This window comes from Siniperca chuatsi, linkage group LG14 (assembly GCF_020085105.1).
Source record: "Siniperca chuatsi isolate FFG_IHB_CAS linkage group LG14, ASM2008510v1, whole genome shotgun sequence".
NCBI lineage: Eukaryota > Metazoa > Chordata > Actinopteri > Centrarchiformes > Sinipercidae > Siniperca > Siniperca chuatsi.
The window spans coordinates 11034338-11058198 of record NC_058055.1 but is presented as its reverse complement, the minus strand read 5'-3'; the positions used below and the strand labels follow the sequence as shown (position 1 = coordinate 11058198).

The 23861-nt window shown below is 39.6% G+C and overlaps 1 protein-coding gene across 1 annotated transcript; it reads right to left on the bottom strand.

Annotated features, from left to right (window-relative positions):
* Positions 1 to 1351: 1351 nt before the first annotated feature.
* ubash3ba (ubiquitin associated and SH3 domain containing Ba) lies at positions 1352 to 21969 on the bottom strand. Its single transcript, XM_044223805.1, has 14 exons — positions 21174 to 21969; positions 7341 to 7394; positions 6907 to 7093; positions 6536 to 6734; positions 6007 to 6176; positions 5702 to 5910; positions 4904 to 5048; positions 4571 to 4691; positions 4337 to 4459; positions 4057 to 4149; positions 3385 to 3529; positions 3184 to 3290; positions 2607 to 2716; positions 1352 to 2508 (listed from the first exon to the last, which is right to left on the bottom strand). The coding sequence occupies exons 1-14, from the start codon at positions 21299 to 21301 to the stop codon at positions 2371 to 2373; spliced, it is 1929 nt and encodes a 642-aa protein (XP_044079740.1). The 5' UTR covers positions 21302 to 21969; the 3' UTR covers positions 1352 to 2370.
* Between the last annotated feature and the right edge of the window lie 1892 nt (positions 21970 to 23861).

The window sequence follows — 23861 nt, the reverse complement described above, 5'->3', positions numbered from 1 at the left end:
GAGTAAAAAGTGTAATATTTCCCTCTGAATAGTGGAGTAGAATTATAAAGTGACATGAAAAGAAAATGTTCTAGTACCTCAAATTTGTACTTAAATACTTGAGTAAATGTAGTTAGTTACATTCCACCACTGCTTATTAGTCCAAGTAAGAGTATCAAGAGCATTGTTAGCTTGATATTATCTTGCTTTGTGCAAGGAAGACCCAAGAACTTGAACTAAATTTGAAGCATGTTGGATAAATTAAATTGTTTCCAGGCCATAAAACTGTTGCTTCCAAATGTACAATTAGATATTGTGTAAACTGTTTACGAAACATTTACTCATAGTTTTTGCTCACCATTTGTATTAATTACTCTGAAACTACACTACACAGTTAATAATATGAGTAAGGCTACTTAAACACTGTGGTGATACTGATGAGTTGCTCAGCTTCTTGTATTCATCTCCTGCTGTTAGCTGGAAATGCTCCTCTCCGTGGCCATTATGCGCACTATTAACACATTGTTAACACTCAGTTAACACTTTATAACCTAGTCGAGTTACAGGTGCTAATAATACCTCTAATATCTTCAAAGCACAAGTTAACGTAACTGTCTGCCATTAATGTTGACGTTACCTGTAGTGAGGTTAGTGTTTTGTTGACGCTTCCACAGATTAAAATCAAGGTGAAGTTCACGTTTTCAGCAGACAACCAACAAACACGTTTCATGAGCAAACAAAAACAAAATGCTCCAGCTGAGTTTGCAAGAGAAGGAAACTCTAGCTAGCAGGGCAAAGTTTAATTTAGCTAGTAACCCTCAGCTAACGGTGATGTTAGCTAGTAAGCTAAAGTAAGTCTCACTGTACCACTGTTCATTTATCGCAAATGTTAACGCTTCATACAATATTCATAACCCATCTCTATATTCCTGGTAATATTTCAGTTCAGGGTCCAAACTAACCAAAAGAGTATGTGTGTGTGTGTCTGGTGGTTATATGACTTTTGAGATATTCAGACAGAGAAGCCTAAAAAAAGCCAAATTCCCAGCAAAGCAAGACTTACCTATGTTAAAACTCTGAAATAAAGTAATTGTGTATTCCGAAATGTATCATTTACAAAATTATTGAATTGAATTCTTTATTTTCCAGAATTCTGAGTCTCAGAGCAAACTGACCTTTTTCAGGGCAGACATTTTGACATGTCATAACAGGAGAAGCACAGGTGTGTTTAACACCATTAATGATGACTGCATTCCACTTAGGGCAAAATAGGGGAAGTCCTGGTATTGTGCATGCTGGCTCACTGGAATACACCTAACGGAGCTGAGCCATCATTAATGTTCCATGTATATGTGATATGTATAAGCCTTCATAACTCCACAACCTTGCTTTATTCAGTATCAATAGATTTTCTGAGTCATACAACAAATAATTGGTATAGGCAGTAAGCACTTAAATCTTCTGACATGACCAAGAAAATTAAATGCACCAAGAGTTTGAAAAGCATGTGTGTCAGGGTCATGATAAACAAACAAAAGTTTTAGTCAATGCAACCCAACAGCAGTCTGTATTTCATTATATTAATTTTCTTTAGCCATATTGACTTGGTTGCTCCTGTGATGGTAATCAAAACTGCATTGCCTCCACATAATGCCTGTGGATCATGGCCTTACAGGAAGGTTAAATGATTAATGTGGGCACATAAATGTTAACTTAGAAGAATCACTTAATGATATGACATTTACAGAAATAAAACAGGTATCATAAACTACCCACCTCAGCACCAGAAACAATGAAGATCAGTTTTCCCCTGTCTGATTGTCAACATTTCTTTTGTGCTTTTTCGCAGGAAGGGCTGTAGCTACAAGTTAAATAATAATTTCGGACACTTGGAAAAATATTTCTTTCTCATCTAATTCTCGTCACAGTGTGTGAAAAGGCAGCAGAACACAAAAGAACACGAAGTCTTCACAGCCCCACCTGAGGAGGAGCCACAGACGGAACTTAATCACACCTTCTCATGGCATAAAACCTGATTCATCAGCAACCATCAAGAAATATCTGGATTTCTCGTAGCACCTCCACATTTTGGGCTAAGAAGTGGAACGTTGAGGGAAACGCGACAAACTGCCATCCAATCTGTAGCTCATTTTTGCTGTGATCTCCACACAAACTGTATTTTCTCATTCCTGAGCAGTGCGTCTGAATACATTTGCTTCAATGAATGCACTTTAATTTTTTTTGCATGATGTCTGTGTGTCTGTGACGGAAGCCAGACATTTTTTTTTTTGTTTTTTTTTTTTTTTGGTAGTTTAATTTATAGCAGTGTGGGTTAAAAATAAATATTTTTTCAGCGGTTCGGGACCGGCAAAAGATAGCGAGCCATATCTTTCAATCTTGCAATAGCATTTCCCTCCAGTTGAAACTGTGATTGGGTCCGTGTGTCAGAGGCAAGATGGGTGGGTCGACCAGCTGCCACACCCCGGTCTCTCCCATTTCTTCAGAAGCACAAAAACCCAAATAAGGAATCTGCACAAAGAGGAGACAGATGTGCATGTTATCGAAGAAAAAGAGATGAGGAGAGGATGGAAATGAAAGGAGCGTTGTAACTAAAGCAGCAAACTGACCTTTCGGACAACTTGGACAAAGTCCTTGGCGTTTTGGGGGCTGAGGCCTTGTATCTGGCGAGTACAAGCCTCCAGGGAGGAAGCATGGGCCACAATCAGGACCGTGTTTCCTGTGTGCAAGAGGTAGAAAATAGAGAACCACATTCCACAGATACCATTAGCTTTCTATACTGTTTATGAACACTCTGTGGTAGATAATATGCAGCTTGAAATGTTCAGGTTCTTTGATACATGTATATCAATGTGGTTTATGTAGGAGATCCAAATTAAACATTTTGATTCAGAGGGCCAGCAAGCTAAAAACAAAGTGCTTTTTTAAAAACAAACATTTTTTTATACAATTGTGTCACCCTATACAGTTTCAAGGTTTTATGATATGGTGTGTAGAGTCTGGTACGTTTCCTTTGTGTAGGACCAGCAAAGCAGGAGCCTGTTTCAGAAAGATCCCATTGTTTTAGTTTTTGTAATCATCTCGAAAACAAAGTGGCCATTGTAGCTAGTGAATGTTGCCAACATTTGGTGCTTAGTAAAGCTGGTAATTTGAAACCCTGGATACATGTTTACAATTCCACTTTACCCAGGGTTTTGCACTCTGCCAGGATCTCTCTGGTTACTTGGAAGCTCCTGCTGATGTAGGTGTCATAGGACTCTGACACCGCCAACTTACTTATGGGAATATGAGGTCTAGGGACAAAACGAGAGATAGAGGAGGTTATAGTAAATTTCAGCATCACAGATAAAAGCGTATAGATGCTATAGCGCTGGTGTTGTTGTGTACCTGTATGTTGTGTCCACACTCAGGTTAGCAGCAGCCAGCTCAGCTGGGGGGATCCAGGTGGGTAAACATGTGCCTGAAACCCACTTGGTCCATTCAAACAATCCGGGCTCCACACGGATCTTTGTCTTTCCCTCTTGCTGGAGACCTAACAGAGCGAAACACACACATTACTTAGGTCACACTGTGCATCCACTCTGTCATGTCATTTTGTCTTGCTCTTTTTTAACTTTTACAGAAAATCTATAAATACATCTTCACATGAAATGTAGGACTTTGGTGCAATAAGTGTAACTCAATAATGTGACAGGAATTGGAAGTTTAAAGGTTTTGAAAAAGAAAATATTTCTAAAAAGAAAAAACATCAATTAGGTGTTTTGTTGTGTTCAAAGAAAGTAAGTTCAATGTGTAAATGGATGGGAAAAAGAAGTAAGACCTCTTTCTTTTCCTATCTGTTTTGTTTCCTAATGATGTCTCTTGGTACCACAGAGGTTTTGCTGTAATTTATTAAAGCCCAAAATAACACTAAAAATCCAACATTATCATGCAGCAGTAACTTAAATATAACTGAAATGTGCACATTACATGCCAGCTGAAGAACCTGAATAGATGCTGTGTAACTTGTCTGTGACTGTGGTCGGAGTATTGATGAGGACAATGAATATGAGGTCCTACCCTGCAGAATGTGCTGAGCAGTCTGGACGCAGCGAAGAGAAGGAGAGCAGTAAACAAAGTCTACTGTCGCGTGGCTTTCCAACAGGGCTTCACCTGAGATGGACCAAAACACAGTGTCAGCCATTTTAATTGTTATATAATCTGGGAAACCTAATCTCTACTGTATGTAACGATCCTTAAAAAGCTTAATCCTTTAGTAATTTAATAAACCATATCTACCAATACTTTGAGTAGATATGGTATATGACATAAAAATGAACTGTATATAAAATGTACTGACCAACAAGACGGGCCTGGGTGGAGCCAAACACAGTAATTGGACAATCTTTATCATAGTCCCGGTGACCTCCGCTTCTAGCTGGCAGGTTTGGCGGCATGTTGAGATTAGAGCGAATGTATCGGCCTACACAAACACAAGTGAGAATCTTACAGAAGAAGGAAATACTAAAGTCCGAAGTGTCTAATGGAAGCCTACAGTATAAAAATGCATCATCAATCTCCCTTGCATGCTAACCTTTGATGTCAAAGCACTGAGTGACCCAGTGTTTCCCGAACACCACGTCCATCCTCTCCCCATGGCGACACACAAACAGTCTCATCTTGGACAGGGAGGACTGACTAGTTGGCCTCAACACCTGAGATAAAGATTCATTTTAAATTGTGAGGCATTAGAGACAAGCTGCACAGCATTCATCTCAAGCTCCTGCCAGAAGCATACACAGTAATTATTGGTATTAACACACACAGTTAGGTTTGTGATGTTCTCTTCACTTCATCATGCAGCCTGGCGATAAATCTTTTTTCCTGCAGGCCACAGGAAAAGTCACATAATACAAGAACGCTGTACCTGCATAGGAGGATAGAGGCCAGTGAGGCTGGGAGGATCCATGAGACTGTCAAATAGACAGTCATTCAGCTGTCCATCAAATAATAACCCACCCACAGTGCTGCCGGAGTAAGACGGAGAGGCACAGTTGAGAATAGAGTGAGACCTGAGGATCAGACAAACAGAGAACTCAACTTTATTCATATAGCACTTTAAATATGACACCGGTTATCAGCAGTGCTTCACAGTGCAGAGAAAGACAAAATAAGGTACAAGTTAAAGTAGATGTACACACAAACAACACGACAGCGTACAGCATACAAAACATGACCTTAAACACAGGAATAAGCGTGTTTAGGTGTCTTGAAAACATCAATAGAAATTCTATAGTTTCTATAATAAAACATAACCTGTTAAAGGAGTGTAGTAATGTGGGCGAAGGAGCCCAGTCAAAGGGTTAGTCAGGAAGCAGGCCAAGAAGAGGATTCATTTTCTTTTCTTGGCCTTTAATCTTTCCAGCCAGCCAATAAACATCCCCTTATTTGTGTGCATTTGGGGATTTGTGCATTGTCAGTTTGAGATACCAGTGATGTCTTTGTGAAGTGGTTGCGAAAAAGGACTTGGTGGCTTTGAGGGGCAATCGGTGATAATCTGCTACTACTGTTAGTGCTGCTACTGTGCTGTATGTGCCCTTCGTTCATCTAATCCGATCCCAGGGCCTCCCATCACAGCTCCTTATGTGTCATGGAATGTTTTAATGCAAGAGGCACGCGGCGACGGACTTGTGCTGGTGTTGGATATCGTGCTTCCCTTCCTTACCCATGGACAACCCAGGTGTCAGACTCGTCAGCGCGGTTGACGTAGTTCTCAGGCAGCAGGCCCGACATCCCCGTGCCCAGCGAGGTGCCGTACACCCAGCCCTCACTGGCACTGCTCTGCTCCACCGGAGACATGAAGATAAAGTCACCTGGCCCCAGCTCAAGCTCATCGTCATTCTGAGGCACATATGGGTACATGACTTGCAGTGTCTACAGGGGGCAGATGGTTAACGGTGTCAGAAAAATAGACAAGTGGGAATCTTAAGTGTTAAGAGGAAATACTCATTTCAGAGGAAGCGAGTCTACCTCGTGATTAGCAAACCGAATATCCCGGGAGAAGAGCACAGCCAGCCAGTCACAGCCTGAAGACACATCGACGCTTTTGGCCAACTTCTCCAAAACTGGAAGGTGACCGGCTTGGAAGTGGTATGCCAAAGTGACATGAAGTTGTTTCTTATGGGGCTCAACATGAACATCTGGCCAAAAAAAAAGAAAGAGAAATGTGCACACCAGATTTATATATACAAGTACTCATGACAAAGATGTAATGTTCACTTTAAATTCTTTTAACTATAGTGGTTCTCCACTGACAGAAACATTTAAATACTCTGAAAATGTGTCAGCTGGTGATACTGCTCGACTCATCCCCAAAATATGATTACAGTAAATGCAATTAGTCCACATGTGAAGTTGTAAATATCCAAATGAGAGCCTCTTAAGCTGCATCATTCTCAAATAGGTCTTGGAGCACCAACACTAACCCTGTATACCGTGTCTACAAGACAGAGTTCATGTATGCTGTGATTTCCATCAAAAAAACAAAGGGGACTCAAACCTGCTTTAGCTGCTGCTTCAGTGGCAAAATCGGCAGCAAAACCCTTCAGGATCTCTGCCACCTGCTCCTCCACAAAGAGGCCAATGAAGGTTGAGGAGGTGTAGAGCTCCAGTGGGAGGGGCATGGGTATACGAGCCTTCCACTTGGCCACGGTGGTCTGGAGAACATCGCACAGAGCCTCCACCTTCCCATCGGCACACTGAGCACGTACACAACAAAACAGAAAGTCATCGAATGTATAACTGCTATATACTGGCAATTTGTTGAACAGCCAGACAGCAGGACGTTTCAAGAATTAAGGAGTGGCACTCATAAGTCATTTGACATACAGACACACACACACACACACACAGAATAAGACTGACACTAACCATGAAGAACTGGCAGAGGGTGATGTGGGGGAAGATGTTGTGTGCCTTATTCTTGCCACAGGAGAGACGGGACTGCTGCCAGAAGTGCGAGAGCTGCTGGAGCAGCGGCCCAGAGGGTCGCAGATATAACACATACTCTCTGGGCAGAGGGTCGTCCAAAAACGGGTCATCCACGTGGGAGAAGAGCCTGGAGTGACAGACGCCGGCCAAGAAGAAGAAGGTGGTGAGTGAAAAGTGGGAAATAAGAAGGAGAGGGGACGGCTATTGTCCAGCAAAGGGCAGTACTGTTGTAACAGCACAGTGGCACGTCAATACAATGTTGAGTTAGGTCAGTAGATGTTGTAGTTACCATTACAAGACGTTTCTATTTGCATTCCAGCTGTGCATTAATAACTGTGAGAGAGCATGTGTGTAACAGTATGTGTTGCTCTCACCAGTCACAAGCTGCCTGGACGTTTTTCCCTCCTGTCGAAACCAGAGCTTTCAAGCTGCAAAGAGATCAAAGCACAGTCACAAAATCAATAGTTTCTCTTCCGGACTGTGTTTATTAGGAGGAGATCACTGTGCTTCCACATGACAATGAACAAAGATCAGACGTCCCAAGTGAGCAGTAAAATAAAGAACAAGCACACAATAATTCACAACAGGAGAGTTCATTATTCATACCAGAGGGTCATGAAACAGCATTGATCCTGATTTGAAACAGCCGTATTCTTTGCTATGAAAATATTGAAAAAATCTGGTTCTATCATCAGTAAAGTCTGTTCAGTATATGCAAATCCCGCTATTCAGTGCATACTGGATTTAACATGAAACTGAGTCCGAACATGACTCTGTTACAAGTGATTCAGTCAATGAATCAATTAAATAATGACCACTGTGTTATAGATGAGAGGGTTTCTGGCAGCTCACAGTCTTGGTTAACAATTCATTTCTGCAGCAGCCAAATGTCACAGTATTAAGACCCCCCAAATATGACAGTGACATTGAGCAAAATTGAATGAATGTCTTGTGCTTTAGTGTAATGGACATCCACGTCCTACGACATGATTTATCTCCATCATTTCATAAACTCTAACTTTTTTTTCTGAAACAAGAGAGAGCTGATTGTATGATAACTCCTGAGTGCTTAAAATCTAATTAGTGCCTTTTTATAAAACTTCTGGTATTGCGGGCCGCCTCCGAAGGGATTCACTGATTTGAGCAGCTTTCTTCGGCTTTGAGAGGATATGACTGTAATTCTGAAGGTTCACAGTAACACCGTCTCTGCCACTGTTTCAATCAATCAACACATCGGTGACAACGTTACACGGGACTCTTTGCCCTTGCCTGCAAAGATCTGGCACACATTAGCACAAACCTTCCACTAAATTAGTGTATATATGATTATATAATTATGATTATGGTAAGAGTTGGTGGCAACTGAAAATGTATCTGCTTCTTTATGCAAAGTAGATATAACCGAATAATTCCAGGAACTCCTCTGTGCATGTTGGCTCTGTGTACCACCGTGGCCACTTGCCAAAGATTCATCTTTTGATAGTTTATTTTTGTTGGTATAAAAAATGGATCCCTGATAAATAACTCAAGTTGCGTTCTGAGTAACTACACATTGTCTCCACAGAATTTACCCAACTACAAGCCATGCAATCCTATCTCCTTTCAGTTGCGTTGTGTGAAAACAAAGCACAGCCCCAAGTTAATGAGAATTAAAAGGAACAAAGTAAAAGGAACAAGCAGGAAGAGCCGCTGTTTGATAAAGATATAGACGTGTTGCCAGTGTTCATTGTGCCACTCGCGTTCAAATTCAATGAGCTATTTTTACATTTGTCCCACTGAGAGGGTCCTAGATACGGCAAAGTCCCCGAACCCTGGGGCAGTGTGCCCTGACAGAGCACAGCGTGCAGGACGGGAACGCCAAGGCTACAGCATCGCAACAGATGGCTCACACAGATCTAGTACAACATGCACACACAAATATATGCAGGGCGAACTTGAATTAAATACAAGCTACAAATACAGAGGACAGTCAAAACTTGCAATAAAGTCTCCTGTTCGTTCATTTGAACAGGCCTAACAACTGTAAGATAACAATTACAACATTTTACCTAATTGATCCATTTTTATTCCTACAGTATAAACCACTACTGCATGTGGAGGGCTTAAGACAGAGAGTCATTTGCTGGCTACAGTCGTCTTATTCAGAGATTCCACCTGGTGCTGTGTGGAGGAGGAAAAGAAGGGGATTTTCTCTCAGAAGGAATGATGGGATTACAAGCAGATGTGACTGAGACGTCCCAAAATCCAATGCGGGCTAGAACATTGGATTGCTTGCCTCTTACCTCTGTGGTATTTTATGAGAGTGAACCCTTGTAACATGAAATAATAGAAAAGGCCTTAAACGCTCACAGAGAGGACACAAGGTGTACTTGAATTTAATCTGCTTTTTTTAGGCTGCTGAAATTACTAGGAAGGTATAAGTAATAATACAGTATCAAGCAGACACTGATGTGGGATATACTTTTCTGTGGGAGGGTAAATAACAGCAATGTCTAAAACAAAAGTAGTAAAAGTAGTGAAAAAAGTTAGTATTCTTTTAAAATGTAATGCAGGAGGCTGGAGTTAAAGCTTCAGGACTGTAAATGTACATACAGTAGATGAAACGAGCTATAAACAGTGAGCATGGCTTGTCATGGCTAAATCCATATGAAAAAGACTTTATACTGTCTCTGCCAACACTTAAGTTGTCAAAACATAAAATTAAATGTTGGTAATGGTTATATCCTAATCCTTTAATATTGATATTTAATATCTGCCAATTTGAGTCTGATCCAATATTATATATTTCATATAATATAATATTATATAATATAATATAAATATATATATTATATTTTAGTACATTTTTCAGAAATCACCATTTTACTACTGCATCTGCCTTGACCAGAACAACTAATACTTAGGGAAAAAGCACAATGATGAACGACATTTGCTGGACGCTTGCGACAATTTAAATAAACTTTGTTTTGTTTTTAGAGGATCCAAGATCCTAATAAAGCTTAGTGCACCAAGCTAGACAACAACATTGCTAGTTAGCAGAAGCCCTCAGTGCCTGCAGCCCCACCCAGGTAAATAACTGCCAGCCACACTGCTGTCTTGTGATATGCCTGCTTGATGGCTGGCTTTTGTTGTCTTCACGCCAATTTCCAAGTGATCACAACACTTGACAGTGAAACTACCACTGGTCAAAGTTTGTAATGTTTTAAACTTGTCTTTCTTGTAGATGTAATAACAATGTCAGAGCTGCTCTCTCTATGGGATGTTTCCCTGGTCCCAGTAGAAGTATTTCTGATGCAGGAGTACTCTAAAACTGCTGTTTCTAAAGAATTAACTAAATATATCCATGTTATTTATTCCTTCACCAAGAGTTTAATATTGAATGTAATATTTGCACATTTTGTAAAGCTGATATCGAATCATTAGAATTGGCTGATACACATATTGGTAGTAAAAATGTATTCAAATAATGCGATTCCTTAGAAATGTATTTTAAGAAAGACACCTTTTTACATTTTGTACTTCATTTTATTAAACTTTTTTGTATTTTTATTCATTTATTTAATTTCTCAATTCAATTTAAATATTATTTGATTTTCTTAGTATTTCTGGCAGTCATGTTCTCAGTTGCATAATGCAGCCTCAGTGTGCCCTTTCCCCACTTATTACATCCATTCTTACACATGTACAAATAACTGAATCAACAACTAAACACATGCATATGTATATAGTGGTTATCACAAATAATAAGAAATGAACTGTTTTCTACCACATTTAATACTACTCAAAAAGTATATGATATGTGCTTCAGTCTGCACAATCTAAAATCTCAGCATATTTCAACCCTATTTTCTCAATACTTTCACCGTGTGCAACTTTCACTTCCAGGTTTGGTGACAGATCTACTGCTGATCCACTCTCTGTTTCTGACACTGAAGGCCAACTAAGGATTATTTTCATTGTCAATTAATCTGTTGATTATTCTCTCAATTAATCAATTTATAGTTTGGTGATTAAATGTCAGAAAATAGAGAAAAATACCCATCACACCCTTCTCCCAAAGCCCAAGTTGACACATTTAGATAGCTTGTTTTGTCTGACCAGCAATCCAAGCCAGAAGATATTCTGCCAACAAATATAATTTACGGATGATTCTAATAATGTAACACTTTAAAATAGCAGATAAAGACAAACTTTTAAATCCAGGCTTCTTGGGGGCCCTTGGGTATTAAGTTCCACTATTCTCTCCAATTCAATGGCCCTGCTGGCCTTTGTACTGCATGGGCAACCTTGGGTGTGTTGTCTGTTTCACACTGAATGTCAAGAATAACATGTTTGGATTATATATTGCAGATTCTGTTTTGTTTCCATTTCTGTAGGCAAAAGAAAGCGAGACACAGACATCTGCGACACCCTCAGAGAGCAGGAGAGGTGCGACAGGAAGCAGCACTGGGCAGAGTTAGCAGAGATGGAGAGATTCACAGGCCCTTTCTCTCTCTTATGGGCTAACAGGTCAATGTTTTGGCCAGAGAGGCAGCACCTCCTGCACCATAGACATGTGTGTAGCATCTGCTGTCTCTCTTTTTTTCCCCTTTTTTTAAAATCTTTATTAGCATTTGTTTTTGTTGAACTGAATATTCATGTTTCAAATTTCTTCTTCTCTGTTCCACCACAGTTGAAACGGTCATGGGCAAACTGTCCTCAATAACTGCATCTAACCCAGAGGCCTCTCCCTTGCTCTTACAAAGAACTGAGCAAGTTATTTATAAACTGCATTTCCTGTTCACAGCTAGACGAAGATAAAAAAGATTAGAGAGTGAGAGGGAGAGAACTTACTGGATTCGGCATGGCTTCAAATCAGCAGTACTGTTTGCATAAATGACAGTGACCATTATTAGATGAGGGCTTTTACTTCATTTGCATGTGCATGTTTAACCAGCAGCTTTTGTTTTTTCATATATGTAAACATTCTTTGGACTGTTTATTACAGCTGACCCTTTTTGCTAAACTTGTATATCTTCCAGGCTGCTAGAGAAAGTTATCACTTTATATCAGGCAATCTGCACACTTTTCAAAGTATCTCATGAGTGTGATCACATCCTGTAAACATTGCGTTTGAAGTTGTTATGACAAAACTTGACTACATAAATGTCATGCCTTTCGTGGCTACATTGAGCCAAGAAAGAAAAAGGAAATCATAAATTAAAAGTAACAAGCATCTACATCTGAAGTTAACAAAACCATGTCACCCTGTTTCAACACACACGCAAATGTGAACACTCGCTAACACTCGCAGCTACATATTCCCAAGGGCCCCTCCCTGACTCAGCTCTATGGGCGAAACAACATTTCCTGTTTACAAGCTGACGGCGAACACTTACCACTTATCGCTCTAACAGTGCTGAGAGCACTGCTGCTGTCCAACACCAGACTGAACCCTAAGGAGAGCCCCGTCAGCAGAGGAAATGTGCCTCCCTATGTCCAGTCTAGCCGACTATGCTCAGGCCTGGTGAGCCCACGCCAAGCCAAATACCAGACGCTACGGCCTCTTTGTCAACCTTTACACTAGCTGACTGCCCACTCAGAGGGAATTATCTAAAAAAAAAAAAAATCACACAGTTTACTGACTGATATTCTAATTGTAATATCTGTTAGAGCTGTTGTTCAGGGCCACCATTAAGAAGTGACACATAATGACGTTAGTGTAAATATTGAAAGGAATAGTCATTTGGGACAGACATTTTGGAGATACACTTATTCGCTTTTTTTGCTGAGAGTTAGATGAGAAGATTGATACCACTCTTAAGAGTGGGTATTAACTAGCCAGATCCGGGAGTTGATTAGCTTAGCTTAGCATGAAGACTGGAAGCAGCTAGCCTGGCTCACGCTAAAGCAAAAAGAAAATCCACCTGCCATCACCTCTAAAGCTCACTAATTAACATGTTGAACCTTGTTTGTTTAACCAGTACACAAACTGAAATGTAAAAAAGACAAGTTGTGGTTTTATAGGGAGTTAGGTGCCGTAAGTGACTTATTGCAGTATTGCATATGCATATTTTTGACTTTGAATTTATATAGCACCAATTCATAACAGCAGTTTTCTCATTGCACTTTTCCTATAGAGCAGGTATAGACCGTACTCTTTATAATATTTTTTACAGAGACCCAACAAGTCCCACCATGAGCAAGCATTTGGCGACAGTGGCAAGAAAAAACTTCCTTTAAGAGGCAGAAACCTCAGGCAGAACCAGACTCAGGGTGGGCGGCCATCTGCCGCTGCGGGTTGGGTTGGGTTATTAATAAAGTAATAATAATAATAATAATAATAGGAATGATAGTGATAGGAATAATAATGACAATAATAGTAATAAGGATAATAATAACAATTGTAGCAGCGGTCGTCGAGCAGGGGTGCAGTAAGTGGCCCATAATCACCGATCCAGTCTCTGCAGCTCCGGAGGCAGAAATACCTGCTGAATACCTCTTCTCATCTAACTCTCGGAAAGAGAGTGAATAAGCGTATTTCACAAAATGTCAAACTATTCCATTAATGGTGGGAGTGACTGGTGGTAATTGTTTTTGGCACCACAACATTTTGTTTAGGGTCAGCAAAATCACTAACTAAGGCAGCTCTTGGTGTTGTAAATTCATAAAGCTTTTCTTTCAGGTTGACAGGGCAACGTTTCAGTCTCTAACGTCTCTAACAAAGCTAGCTGTGTACAACCAGTGTCTGGAACTGTTCCTCCTTTTCTCACTTCATTCTTTCTGAAGAAGAGAGCTGAGAAGTTCATGAGGGCAGACAAAAGCAAGTCAGAGACTGACACCATTAAATTAACTGTGTGGACCTTTGTGTGACTAAAGGATGTTAATAATATTCTTCGCTAGGTCATTGTGTCCATCAAGCTTCTCAGTTTGAACAAATGATTATCAATGCTTCTTTCAAACCTAACATGAAGTGTGAGCTGTTTTAGCATGAGTGTTATTTTTAGCGCTGCCTGACATCAGTGAAACAAGTCAAAGTGCACAAAGCAAATGTTTCACTAAGAATACGAGGCCAAAACTGTGATGCATCAAAGTCCCAGAATGTGTCATACGAAGCAAACAGCATAAGTCTGAGAGTCAAAGCCATGGTTGTAGGCATGTTGATGTCTTACAACAACACTTTTAACACCTAAATCCTGACCTTCTCGTTTTAATTAAACCTGGATATTTGATTTCTAGGTCACACAGATCAGCTCAAAAGTGATCTGTTAAAAGATTAAGGGAAGCCTCAGCAGAAAATGTTTACACATTTATTCTGTCCAATCAGTAATTGTGACTAAGGTTTTGCAAACTTCAGGCCTTTTTTAAAGAGAAAAAAATTCATATCTTAGTCAGTACACCAAACTTTTTACTATCTGCAAGTGACATGTGAATCCTCTGCTTCAGCCGCCCTCAAACCAACGTATCAACAGAGCGCTCAGTAAAGGTCACAAGCCACTTCCGGAAAAGGGCGACTTCCTCTTGGCTGTCTTGAATACACGCTTAGAATTTGTTCTTGCAAGCTGTACACACAGGCACCAAAGTGTCACGTGTATGAATAAGTTATGTGTTGTATTTATTATGTGGAGCCTTCATATAAACCAAAATGTTTACTCATGATGCATTTTTGCATGTTAGATAAGAGAGAAATTACACATGTAATTTTTATGGTTAAGGCAGGTGTAGGTAGTAGAACAGGCTCATACAGTCAGCATGCACATTGACTTCCTCAAACACACAAAAGGTGAAAAAAAAAATGAATTTACTGTACATAATCTTATCTCAGCTAGATGTGTTACAGCTCACAGTGGCTTTGAAGTCTTCGTTTCGAGAAGCACAATGAAACAGACAAACACGTGAGACTAAAGACAGTTCCATCTGCATAAAAGCTATCTCAAGAGTTGAATTATCATTAAAGAATACAAAACAAAGCTGTTCTACACATTTTGCCATTGTTTTATAAACTGGAGGTCACTATCAACCAAGATGTGAATAATCTTAAATCTTTTTTTTAAACAATGAAATTCAGAGCAAATATCATAGCACTAAACAGCAAATTTCGAAATTAGTTTATGACATGGGATTTTAAAAAAAATATTTATGATATGATAAAAATATGATGACAATGGATGGTTGTGTTAAAGCGTCATAATGGTCAAATGTCATCAGGCTAAGTCAGTCCCACGGTCCCTCATCATGGGATCAGTCTAGTGCTTAAACGATTGTCAATTAATTAATTACCTAATTGACAGAAGATTAAAATCTGAATAAACATTTGCTTGATACAGCTTCTAAAATGTGAGGATTTGCTGCTTTTCTGCTTTGAATATATTTGAGCTTTGGATTGTTGGTTGGACAAAACAAGCAATTTGACGGTGTCACCTTGGTCTCTAGGAAATTGCTATGACCATTTTCACTATTTTATGACATTCTATAGACTAAACAATTAAACAGCAATTTGAAAAATAATCAACAGATTTATATATCATGAAAACAATTGTTAATGGCAGCACTAAATCAATTACTGTGATGGACTTGCCGCATGCAATGGTATAAACGCCTGGTCTCTTCACCTGCACTAATCAAGTCAAACGTCACTGACATGCCATCATGCTTCCCCCAGCAATTGTTGCCTATTATTTCAAGACCTCAGTGACATTGTAGGAAAATTTACCTCTCCACATGCCCCAAAAAGAAAAAAACAAAAACATAACAATTGGCCTTGTGTTTCTTCTCTTCAATCAGCCAATCTTGCACACATGAGCGTTTATATGACCTCAGGGCTGTATTGTTTCATATTTTAAGTGGTAACTGACATCTCAGAAAAGTGGCCATTATTAATATAATGAGGTTTGCTGGAAAATAATAAAAACACCATATATTCTTCAGGCTCCAAATCGAGCACAGGCTTTCTGTAGTGACATGACATTGCTGTACTGCCTTACGGAAAACTTCTCCTCTTCTGGTTCAATGCCTCTGTCTACATCTTGTTAGTACCAGAAAGAGTAAAAAGGCTTCAAATTCTTTAATTTCCCCCTTCTTGGTCTCCGTCGCTGCAGTCGTTACATTTTGGTCATCAACTTCCTGTTTCCCTTGCTCACAATTGCCACATTATACCTCAGTGTTACTAAACAAAACAAAGCTGCAGTGGATGATTATACACAAGTCTGTATACTGCATCATATTCAAATGTGTTTCTGTTTCAGTCAAATGTTTTTACACAGCTGCTTTGAGGCAGGTTCGTGCTTCATGCATGGCTGACACAAAGGAGCAGCAGACATGCCGTCTGTTTACTTTCGTGTTTTACTTCTGTAAGTTTCTCATGTTTCTCATAACTAAGAACCTCATTTGTCTAAAATCAAGTGGTTCAGTTCAGCTCTCTGATAAATCAGGAATGACAAAGAAAGGACCTTATTGGGACTTTGAAAACGCTGGCAAGACTGCACAAGGAAATATTAAGAAAAAGTACAACAGAAAATGTATATTTAACTATGGTTACAATAATACAAGGAAGTCCCCTTTACACAAGTGCCATTTAAGAAATGTCAGAGAGCAGATCATTTACACGCTGAAGGAAAAATAGATTACTAATTATTAAATAGGAGTAGTTTTCCAGGGGTGAAAGGGACTACGAGCAAAGATATAACATCACACCAGTGCCTGGCCGTCCCCAGAATTCTCAGAGGAAATTTGTTGATCTTATAACAGGAGAAGGCTCAGTGGACCTTAACAGAGGGCACAGCCAGAGAGTTATTCTAATTATAAAAAGGTTAAGCCATTGAGGACACTGAGGTTATGTCTTCAGTATATTTTATTGGGAATTTGGGGGGTTTTACATTCCACAATTAAAAAATTACACATGGTGGGTATATTTTCAGGCTAATTCCTGCCTATGAAATAGACTATATAGACACTCTACAAACTATGTTATAACTGATAATTTTAAGAAGTTTCTATGTAATTAGGTACTAATTATAGAGAAAATTGATTTTAGGCAATTGTTAATGTCCAGGGAAATGTCCTTGAAAGAACTCCTCAATTCAAATAAAACTTGCAGAAAAGACTTTTGGGGAGGGGTATTGGGGGAAACATCAACTCCTGACCTCAGTGTTCCTAAACTCATGGTTACGGCCAGCTAATGGAGGAGGGAGGAAGGTGAAAACTTCCAAAGCAACTCATAATCCCACCAAAAATGATCTAATTTTACTTTTTTCTAATCCTAGCACTCTACCAAAGCCAAACCGCTTTGGTAAGAGCGGCAAACTTGAGAGATAACACGATGAAACTCTGAGTGTCTGTCGCATTCTCAGCTGGATCAGTTTCCAAATCTGCTCCCGACCATCAGACACGATCAGATCAGGGACAGAGACCACTGTCCATCCAGCTCCTATCTGATTACACCAGTCGATTCCTGAATGACTCAGCAGAAAATCTGCCCAATTAATACAGAGCGGCTGTTTCTGCACGTGTGTGTGTTTGTGTGTGTACATGATTCATGCTCCCTACTGGCTGAAAAAAAACAACCTCAAACACAATGAAGCTCTTGTTCACTGAAGCTATGACTGATAACAGATTTTCCTATTATTCCTTTTTCCTCTCCCACCAAAGTCTAAGGAAGGGCCTGATATCAAAATGTGCAAATCAGATGTTTATTTTGATACTTTACTGCAATGTGTCTGGGCTGGTGGCTGAACCGAGGAGAAAGTGACAATCTGCACATGCGGAGTGAAAAATGTTCTATACAGAACAGAGTGCTGGGTGTTTTGGTACAGCCCAAAATATGTCTGTGGAAAGAACTGAGTATCGAAAACTGTCAAGTACTGAAAGCTGGCATTGAATGTCTGGTCAGAGTCGTGCTCTTGGTTACTTATTCATTAATCGGTTTAGAATTTTGATTTTAAATGTTTGCCAGTTTCTGACTGTATTTTATTTAGGCAAAGTTCTTGCATAGCTACTTTCGGACAACATTAAACCTCCATGAATTGATTTTTCGTTCACTTGGGAGCAGCACAACATGCTGTAAACACAACACTGACACATATTGTTAAAGTTGTTATGGCAAACGTGTTAGCAAACAGTTGCCTGTTCACACATCGATCACATCGGAGCAACATTAGCATTCATTTGGAGTTGTGTTTCTTTCCAGCAAAGTCCAATATTCACTCTCCTTTCAGCTCTGTTTTGGTCTCCACCATCTCCTAAGGCTCTTTAAACTGCTAAATGCCCAACTGTGTTCAGCAGCTAGTCGCTCATTCTGTTGGTCTGCTGTTTGGTACTGTACAGTTGGTTTATCAGAGGTTTTTTGCTGAAAACAGCTGCTTGTTGTTGCTGAAAACAGGGCTGATGAAAGTGGTGTATAGGCCTAGTCGCACCAGGATTTAAAAGTTTTTATTGAACGAAATGATGTGCAATGGTGAAAATACCAGGGGGAAGTAAAGAGTAAGTAACAGTAGAGATAAAGTAAAGAGAAGCTCCGGGAGCTATTGCACAAGTTATCGGTTACCTCAGCAGCTACAGCAGTTCACCAACCAGCCCTGCGAATAATCACTACGTCACCACGCTTCTGGACCCACATATTTTGCGTGGACGAGTGAATGTAACTTTGTGGCGTGACCACCGCTTACGTGAGCCACAACAAAAAAAAGTTGTGAGCTGTAAAACCAAAAAAATAATCAGTTGAAAGACGCTGAAACGCTCTGTCAAATTGGGGCGAACCACAGTCAAGAGATAATTATCTGTGGGTTTGTCACTATGAGCAACCCCTTTAACATTACAGTCATTTTTTCTCCTGTTAATATAAAAAAGCTCCAGAGAGGAGAGTCAAGCCAGACCAACACACCATACTAAAACACCCCAGGGTGATGTGCATAAACATCATGCAGCCTCACCTGTGTTGATTTCAGGCCGTTCACATGTAGGCCTACATATTTTGTAATACATAACTATCTGTATTTTCTCCGATCATTGCTATTGCGTCTCCACAGACATCAGACCAGACAGGCTTGAAGGTAATGACGCTAAATTATTCTGCTTCATTATAAATTTATAGCCTCGATCAAATCAAAGTGTATTAGTCTGTCATCAATAATAGATATGAGTCTGCAAATATAACCAAACCCAGTCACTAATTTTGTCTGCAATGGTTCATTAAGCAGGAGGAGAGAGAGCTGCAGTCTGAAACGATGAAAGCCTGGATGACCTTAGCTACTTTTGCAGGGGATAAAAAGGCTTTATTTTGTTGATACTGTATCTGTAGAAGAAAGACTGTTCAACACTTTTGGCCTACTTAGCAAAACTCAGATAACTGCCAACAGTCATTCCTAAATTTTAGTCTCTTGTTTTACATGGGGAGACAGTTTTATATCCTACAATTCAGATACCGAATCAAGTAATAGATCTGGGAGTTAATCAAGGCGCTCTGAGATTACTGCCGTGGTACCAAAGGCTCAAAGTGAACTATTTCAGATTTCTTTTGTTACATGGGATGCAATTTCGAGGCACATTGCACATACAGAAAGACTTTTGTGTGAGATGAGGCTGTTCAAATCATCGGGCTTGATATATAATGTGGAAGTCACTGACAACACCAACAATGAGAAGGAACAGTATGATTATAGATTATGTGAGAGGAGGCTGACACGTAAAAACAGAGCTGTGCAGAACTTAAATTAAAATGTGATACATATTCAGTGTATGTGGCCATTCGTACCATATCAAAAGGCTTCATTTAGGTGTAAAAGGATTCAAGTTGCTGTTAAAAAGTGACTGGTTACTATAGTGTTTTGACTCTAAAGCTATATATTTGGTAAAACAGCTTACTAAGCTAACAGGCTTAGTTACCAGGAGTAAAAGAGGCTAAGATGGGTTTTATAAAGCATACTTTACAACATAAATGTTATGTTCTGCTCATCCCTAAAGTTACTCTCCCATTCGCTGACAATGCAGCATCTCTGTATTTAACATTTTTATAATTTCTCTGGTTTTAATAGAGAAATGGGTCTGTTGATTTGCGGTCTCAAATATTGAGACATCATGTCAAATACTGCTTAAACTTCTCCCTTATGAAATTCTTATAAACAATCTACTATAGTCCTGTGTAAACCAAATACTTAAGCATATGTTCAATAATTATTAACTGCTGAACTGAGATGTCATGCTCAGGCTCACAAACACTAGTAGACTACACATTGTCATTTTCTAATGTAATTACATAATCCATAGACTACATTCACAAGCCAACATGGCTTGTTTCCTGGCAACTTCTTCTCTCAAGGATGAATGAAAACTAGTGTTGAGGAGCACGCAGGAATGCCCACAGGATCAGGTTTTCATTGAAAACCAAGGAGAGTTGGCAAGTGAAACACATGACTCAGAAAACACTGAGCAACATGGACATGGACAGGTATGCACAAAAACAGACACACAAATACAGTACCTATACAAGTAATGAAAGTACAGCAGCACTACTTGAGCAAATGTATTAAGTAGCCTTCTAATTATTAACTTGTGCTTTATATTTGAGTATTTTCAGAGGAACGTTTTGTACTTTTACTTATACGCTACAATTATTTGCAGTTACTAGTAACTTCTATGTATAATAAGTATATAAAATATGGTGCATTGTAATACAGCACTTGTACTTGTAATGAAGTGTATCTACATTGTTGTATTGTTACAATGATCTGAATACTTCCTCCGGTAACAAAAACAACAACCATGTAACAACAATGTAAGTCTCAAAATACAAAATACAAATTGACTCAATGTAAGTTTATTTCTAATGTGTTATTTGATACTAAAAAAGGGGACCAAACTCAAGACAGTGGCACAAAAATCTAAATAAGTGAGATTAAATCCTATTGCATAACCCTGCTGTGGAACATGTAATATGGCTGTGGATTCAAGAGCAACTACAGTGTAAAAGGGGTCATTTGACATGACTCCATAGGATATAACATGTGTTAACAACATGCTGCAGAGATGCTTCCCATCAGCTGCTGATGTTGATAATGAAACACACAGAGAAACAGATAAGGAGGCATGAAAACTTCGGCTAGAGGGTGAATATCAGGGATGCTGCTGGGAAGCCTGATTTAACCTGGTTATAGTAGAGTGTGTGTGTGTGTGTGTGTGTGTGTGTGTGTGTGTGTGTGTGTGTGTGTGTTGGGACAGTGGAGCGGTGTACTCACGCCCTGGTCTTGGGGAAGCCCATGGACAGCAGCACGTCCAGAGGGGACCCATGTTTGACGTTGCTTGGCCGGCTCTGGCGCTGCCTCCGCGGGGTCACTTTGGCATACAGTTCCTCTTTAGCTGCCATAACTCACTGCTCCATCGGTATGGGAGATCCTCGGCTCCTCTGGTGAAAAAAAAGAAAAAAGAAAAAAGAGGGAAGGATGGGAGCGGTAGACTTTCTACACCAGGATGACTTGTCTTAAGCGGAAGCACGTAGAAAACACCAAACCCCGCGAGGAAACGAGCATTTTTCTGGGTTTGCCAAATGCTCTGAGCTGGATCAAGCTGCCTCCTGACGGCTCGCACATGAAGTCAAAACCATCAGCAGGGGGGTCAGCCATGGAAAGTCACTCCTGCTCTCTCAGCCGTGCCCCCGATTCACAGTCCCCGACCGCGGTGAACGTGTCTGGTTCCTACTCGCCCCTCGCATCCGGTGCGCTGCATGAGGAATCAGATGCGACTATATGAGCTACCTTTCCATACGATCTCTTATTTATGAATGGGTCCTGAGTGAGCGGAGGTTCAGCCTGTTAAATGTTCCAACTTAAAGGGACAGTACACAGTTTGCGAGAGGACAGGAAAATCTGTGCGGAACACGAGTTAAACTGAAAGTAAACTCTTCTCGGTTAGACGTGCTGTTGTTACACTTGTACACTGAAATGAATCACATTAGTTGAGGCAGTATGATGAAAAATGTCCAAGTATAGCTGGATGGTGGAAAAAGTTGGTCACACTTCCTGTCTGCGAAAGTGGGTGTCGACACACTCCGCATGCGCAGTGCACAGCAAGCGATCAGCACGCCATCATCAGTTGCCATAGCAACTTACGTGCGGCAAACTTTGTAAACATATCCCCATTTTTGTTAGTTTTTTAATAACTTCTTAATTTGTAATTTTTGTATTTATTCATTTCCCTATTTACTCCCACATGTAAGTGTATGCGTTTTATTTTGAAATTTGTCTGTGGTGAGGAGTGGCAGAACTTGGTTTTATTGCCCACCAACTGGTAGCATAGCTTAATATTATAATTTAAAAAAAAATATCCTTTGGTAGTTAAGTAATCAACATCCCATCATGCTCAAGATCAGGACTGTGTACGTGTATGCATTTTATTTTGAAACTGATGTCTGTGGTGACATCATGGACTGGCACAACTTGGCATTGTGTATCCTATCAGGAACCTGTCTGATCGTATTATGCGGTGGTGGAAGAAGTACTGAGATCTTAGGTAAAAGAAACAATACCACAGTGTAGAAATACTCTGTTACAAGTAAAAGTCCTGCATTCAAATGTTACTTAAGTAAAAGGACAAAAGTATTAGCATCAAAATGCATTTTAAAGTACCAAAAGTAAAAGTACTGATTATGCAGAATGGCCCATTTCAGAATAATATATATTATATTATTGGATTATAAATAGTGATTCATTATGTGTACATCACTTTGATGTTGCAGATAGTAAAGGTGGAGCTAAATTTAACTTTTTTAATACACTGCTAGCTTGTGAATTTCCCCCCTTATCTTATCTCAACCTATAATAATACATGATATTTTATGTTTGATTAAATTTTGCATCCTTACTCTGAGTAAAAGTATAAAGTTGCATAAAATGGAAATACTCAAGTAAAGTACAAGTACTTCAAAATTGTACTTAAGTACAATACTTGAGTTAATGTAGTTAGTTACATTCCACCACTGGTATCATGGAAATGAATGGGAATATTGCACCCTCATGTGAACTAGACACAGTTAAAGGAAATTATAATACATAATATTGTAATATAAAAGTTTAGACCTTATGACTGGGCAATCAACACCCCATCATGATCAGGATTAGGACATATGCAGACTCTAAAAGGCTGGGAAGGCATACATGTATTTATATCTTGATTTTTCGAAATGCAAAGAAGAGTTCGCTGCATCAACAGAGGTGTGCCATAGCTGGTTGAAAAGTAGATGTACTGTTCACTTTTTGTGTTATTTTCATACTTTGTGTTGTGTTCTCAATGTAATAATAGTAGTTTATATACTGTATTGACATAAAGGGATGTTGAGGATTTGCAGCATGTTGCAAGGGGCTTCACAGGGAAAATCTAGTTCAGAGGTTTTCAAAGTGGGAGGCAGGGTCCAAACAATTTCAGGGGAGGCTCAGTGAATGGAAGTGAAAAAATATTATGTTAGTTATTACATTAGTTATCAAAAGGACATCACATAGAATAGCCTAAATGTGTGTGGTTTGGTTAAAGAGATAGTTTTTAGAGGAATTTTACTGTTTTTCCCCCTTTCCCCGAGTCAGAAACTAATAAATGCCTCAGAACAGACATTTTTTTATGTATTTGGTGTAGTGTGAAGTTATGTCAAACAGCAATATTAGGCTATCTTGGCTCAGTTGTTGAGTGTCTATGGGATCAAATAACATAATCATGATAGGCATCCAGGAATTGAGCGAAACTAAGCAAGTACACTAAGGTAGGGTTAGGAGGCACCTTTTTCCTAGCTTTGGCAGAGGGGTGGCCCAGTCTCAGACTTTGAAAACCCCTGATCTAGATGATGTATTTGTATTTTATCTACAGCCAGACTGCTGCTGATGCACATGTAGCTCTGTATGCTTCATTAACTTTATTGTATCATTACTGTAGGAGTGGTT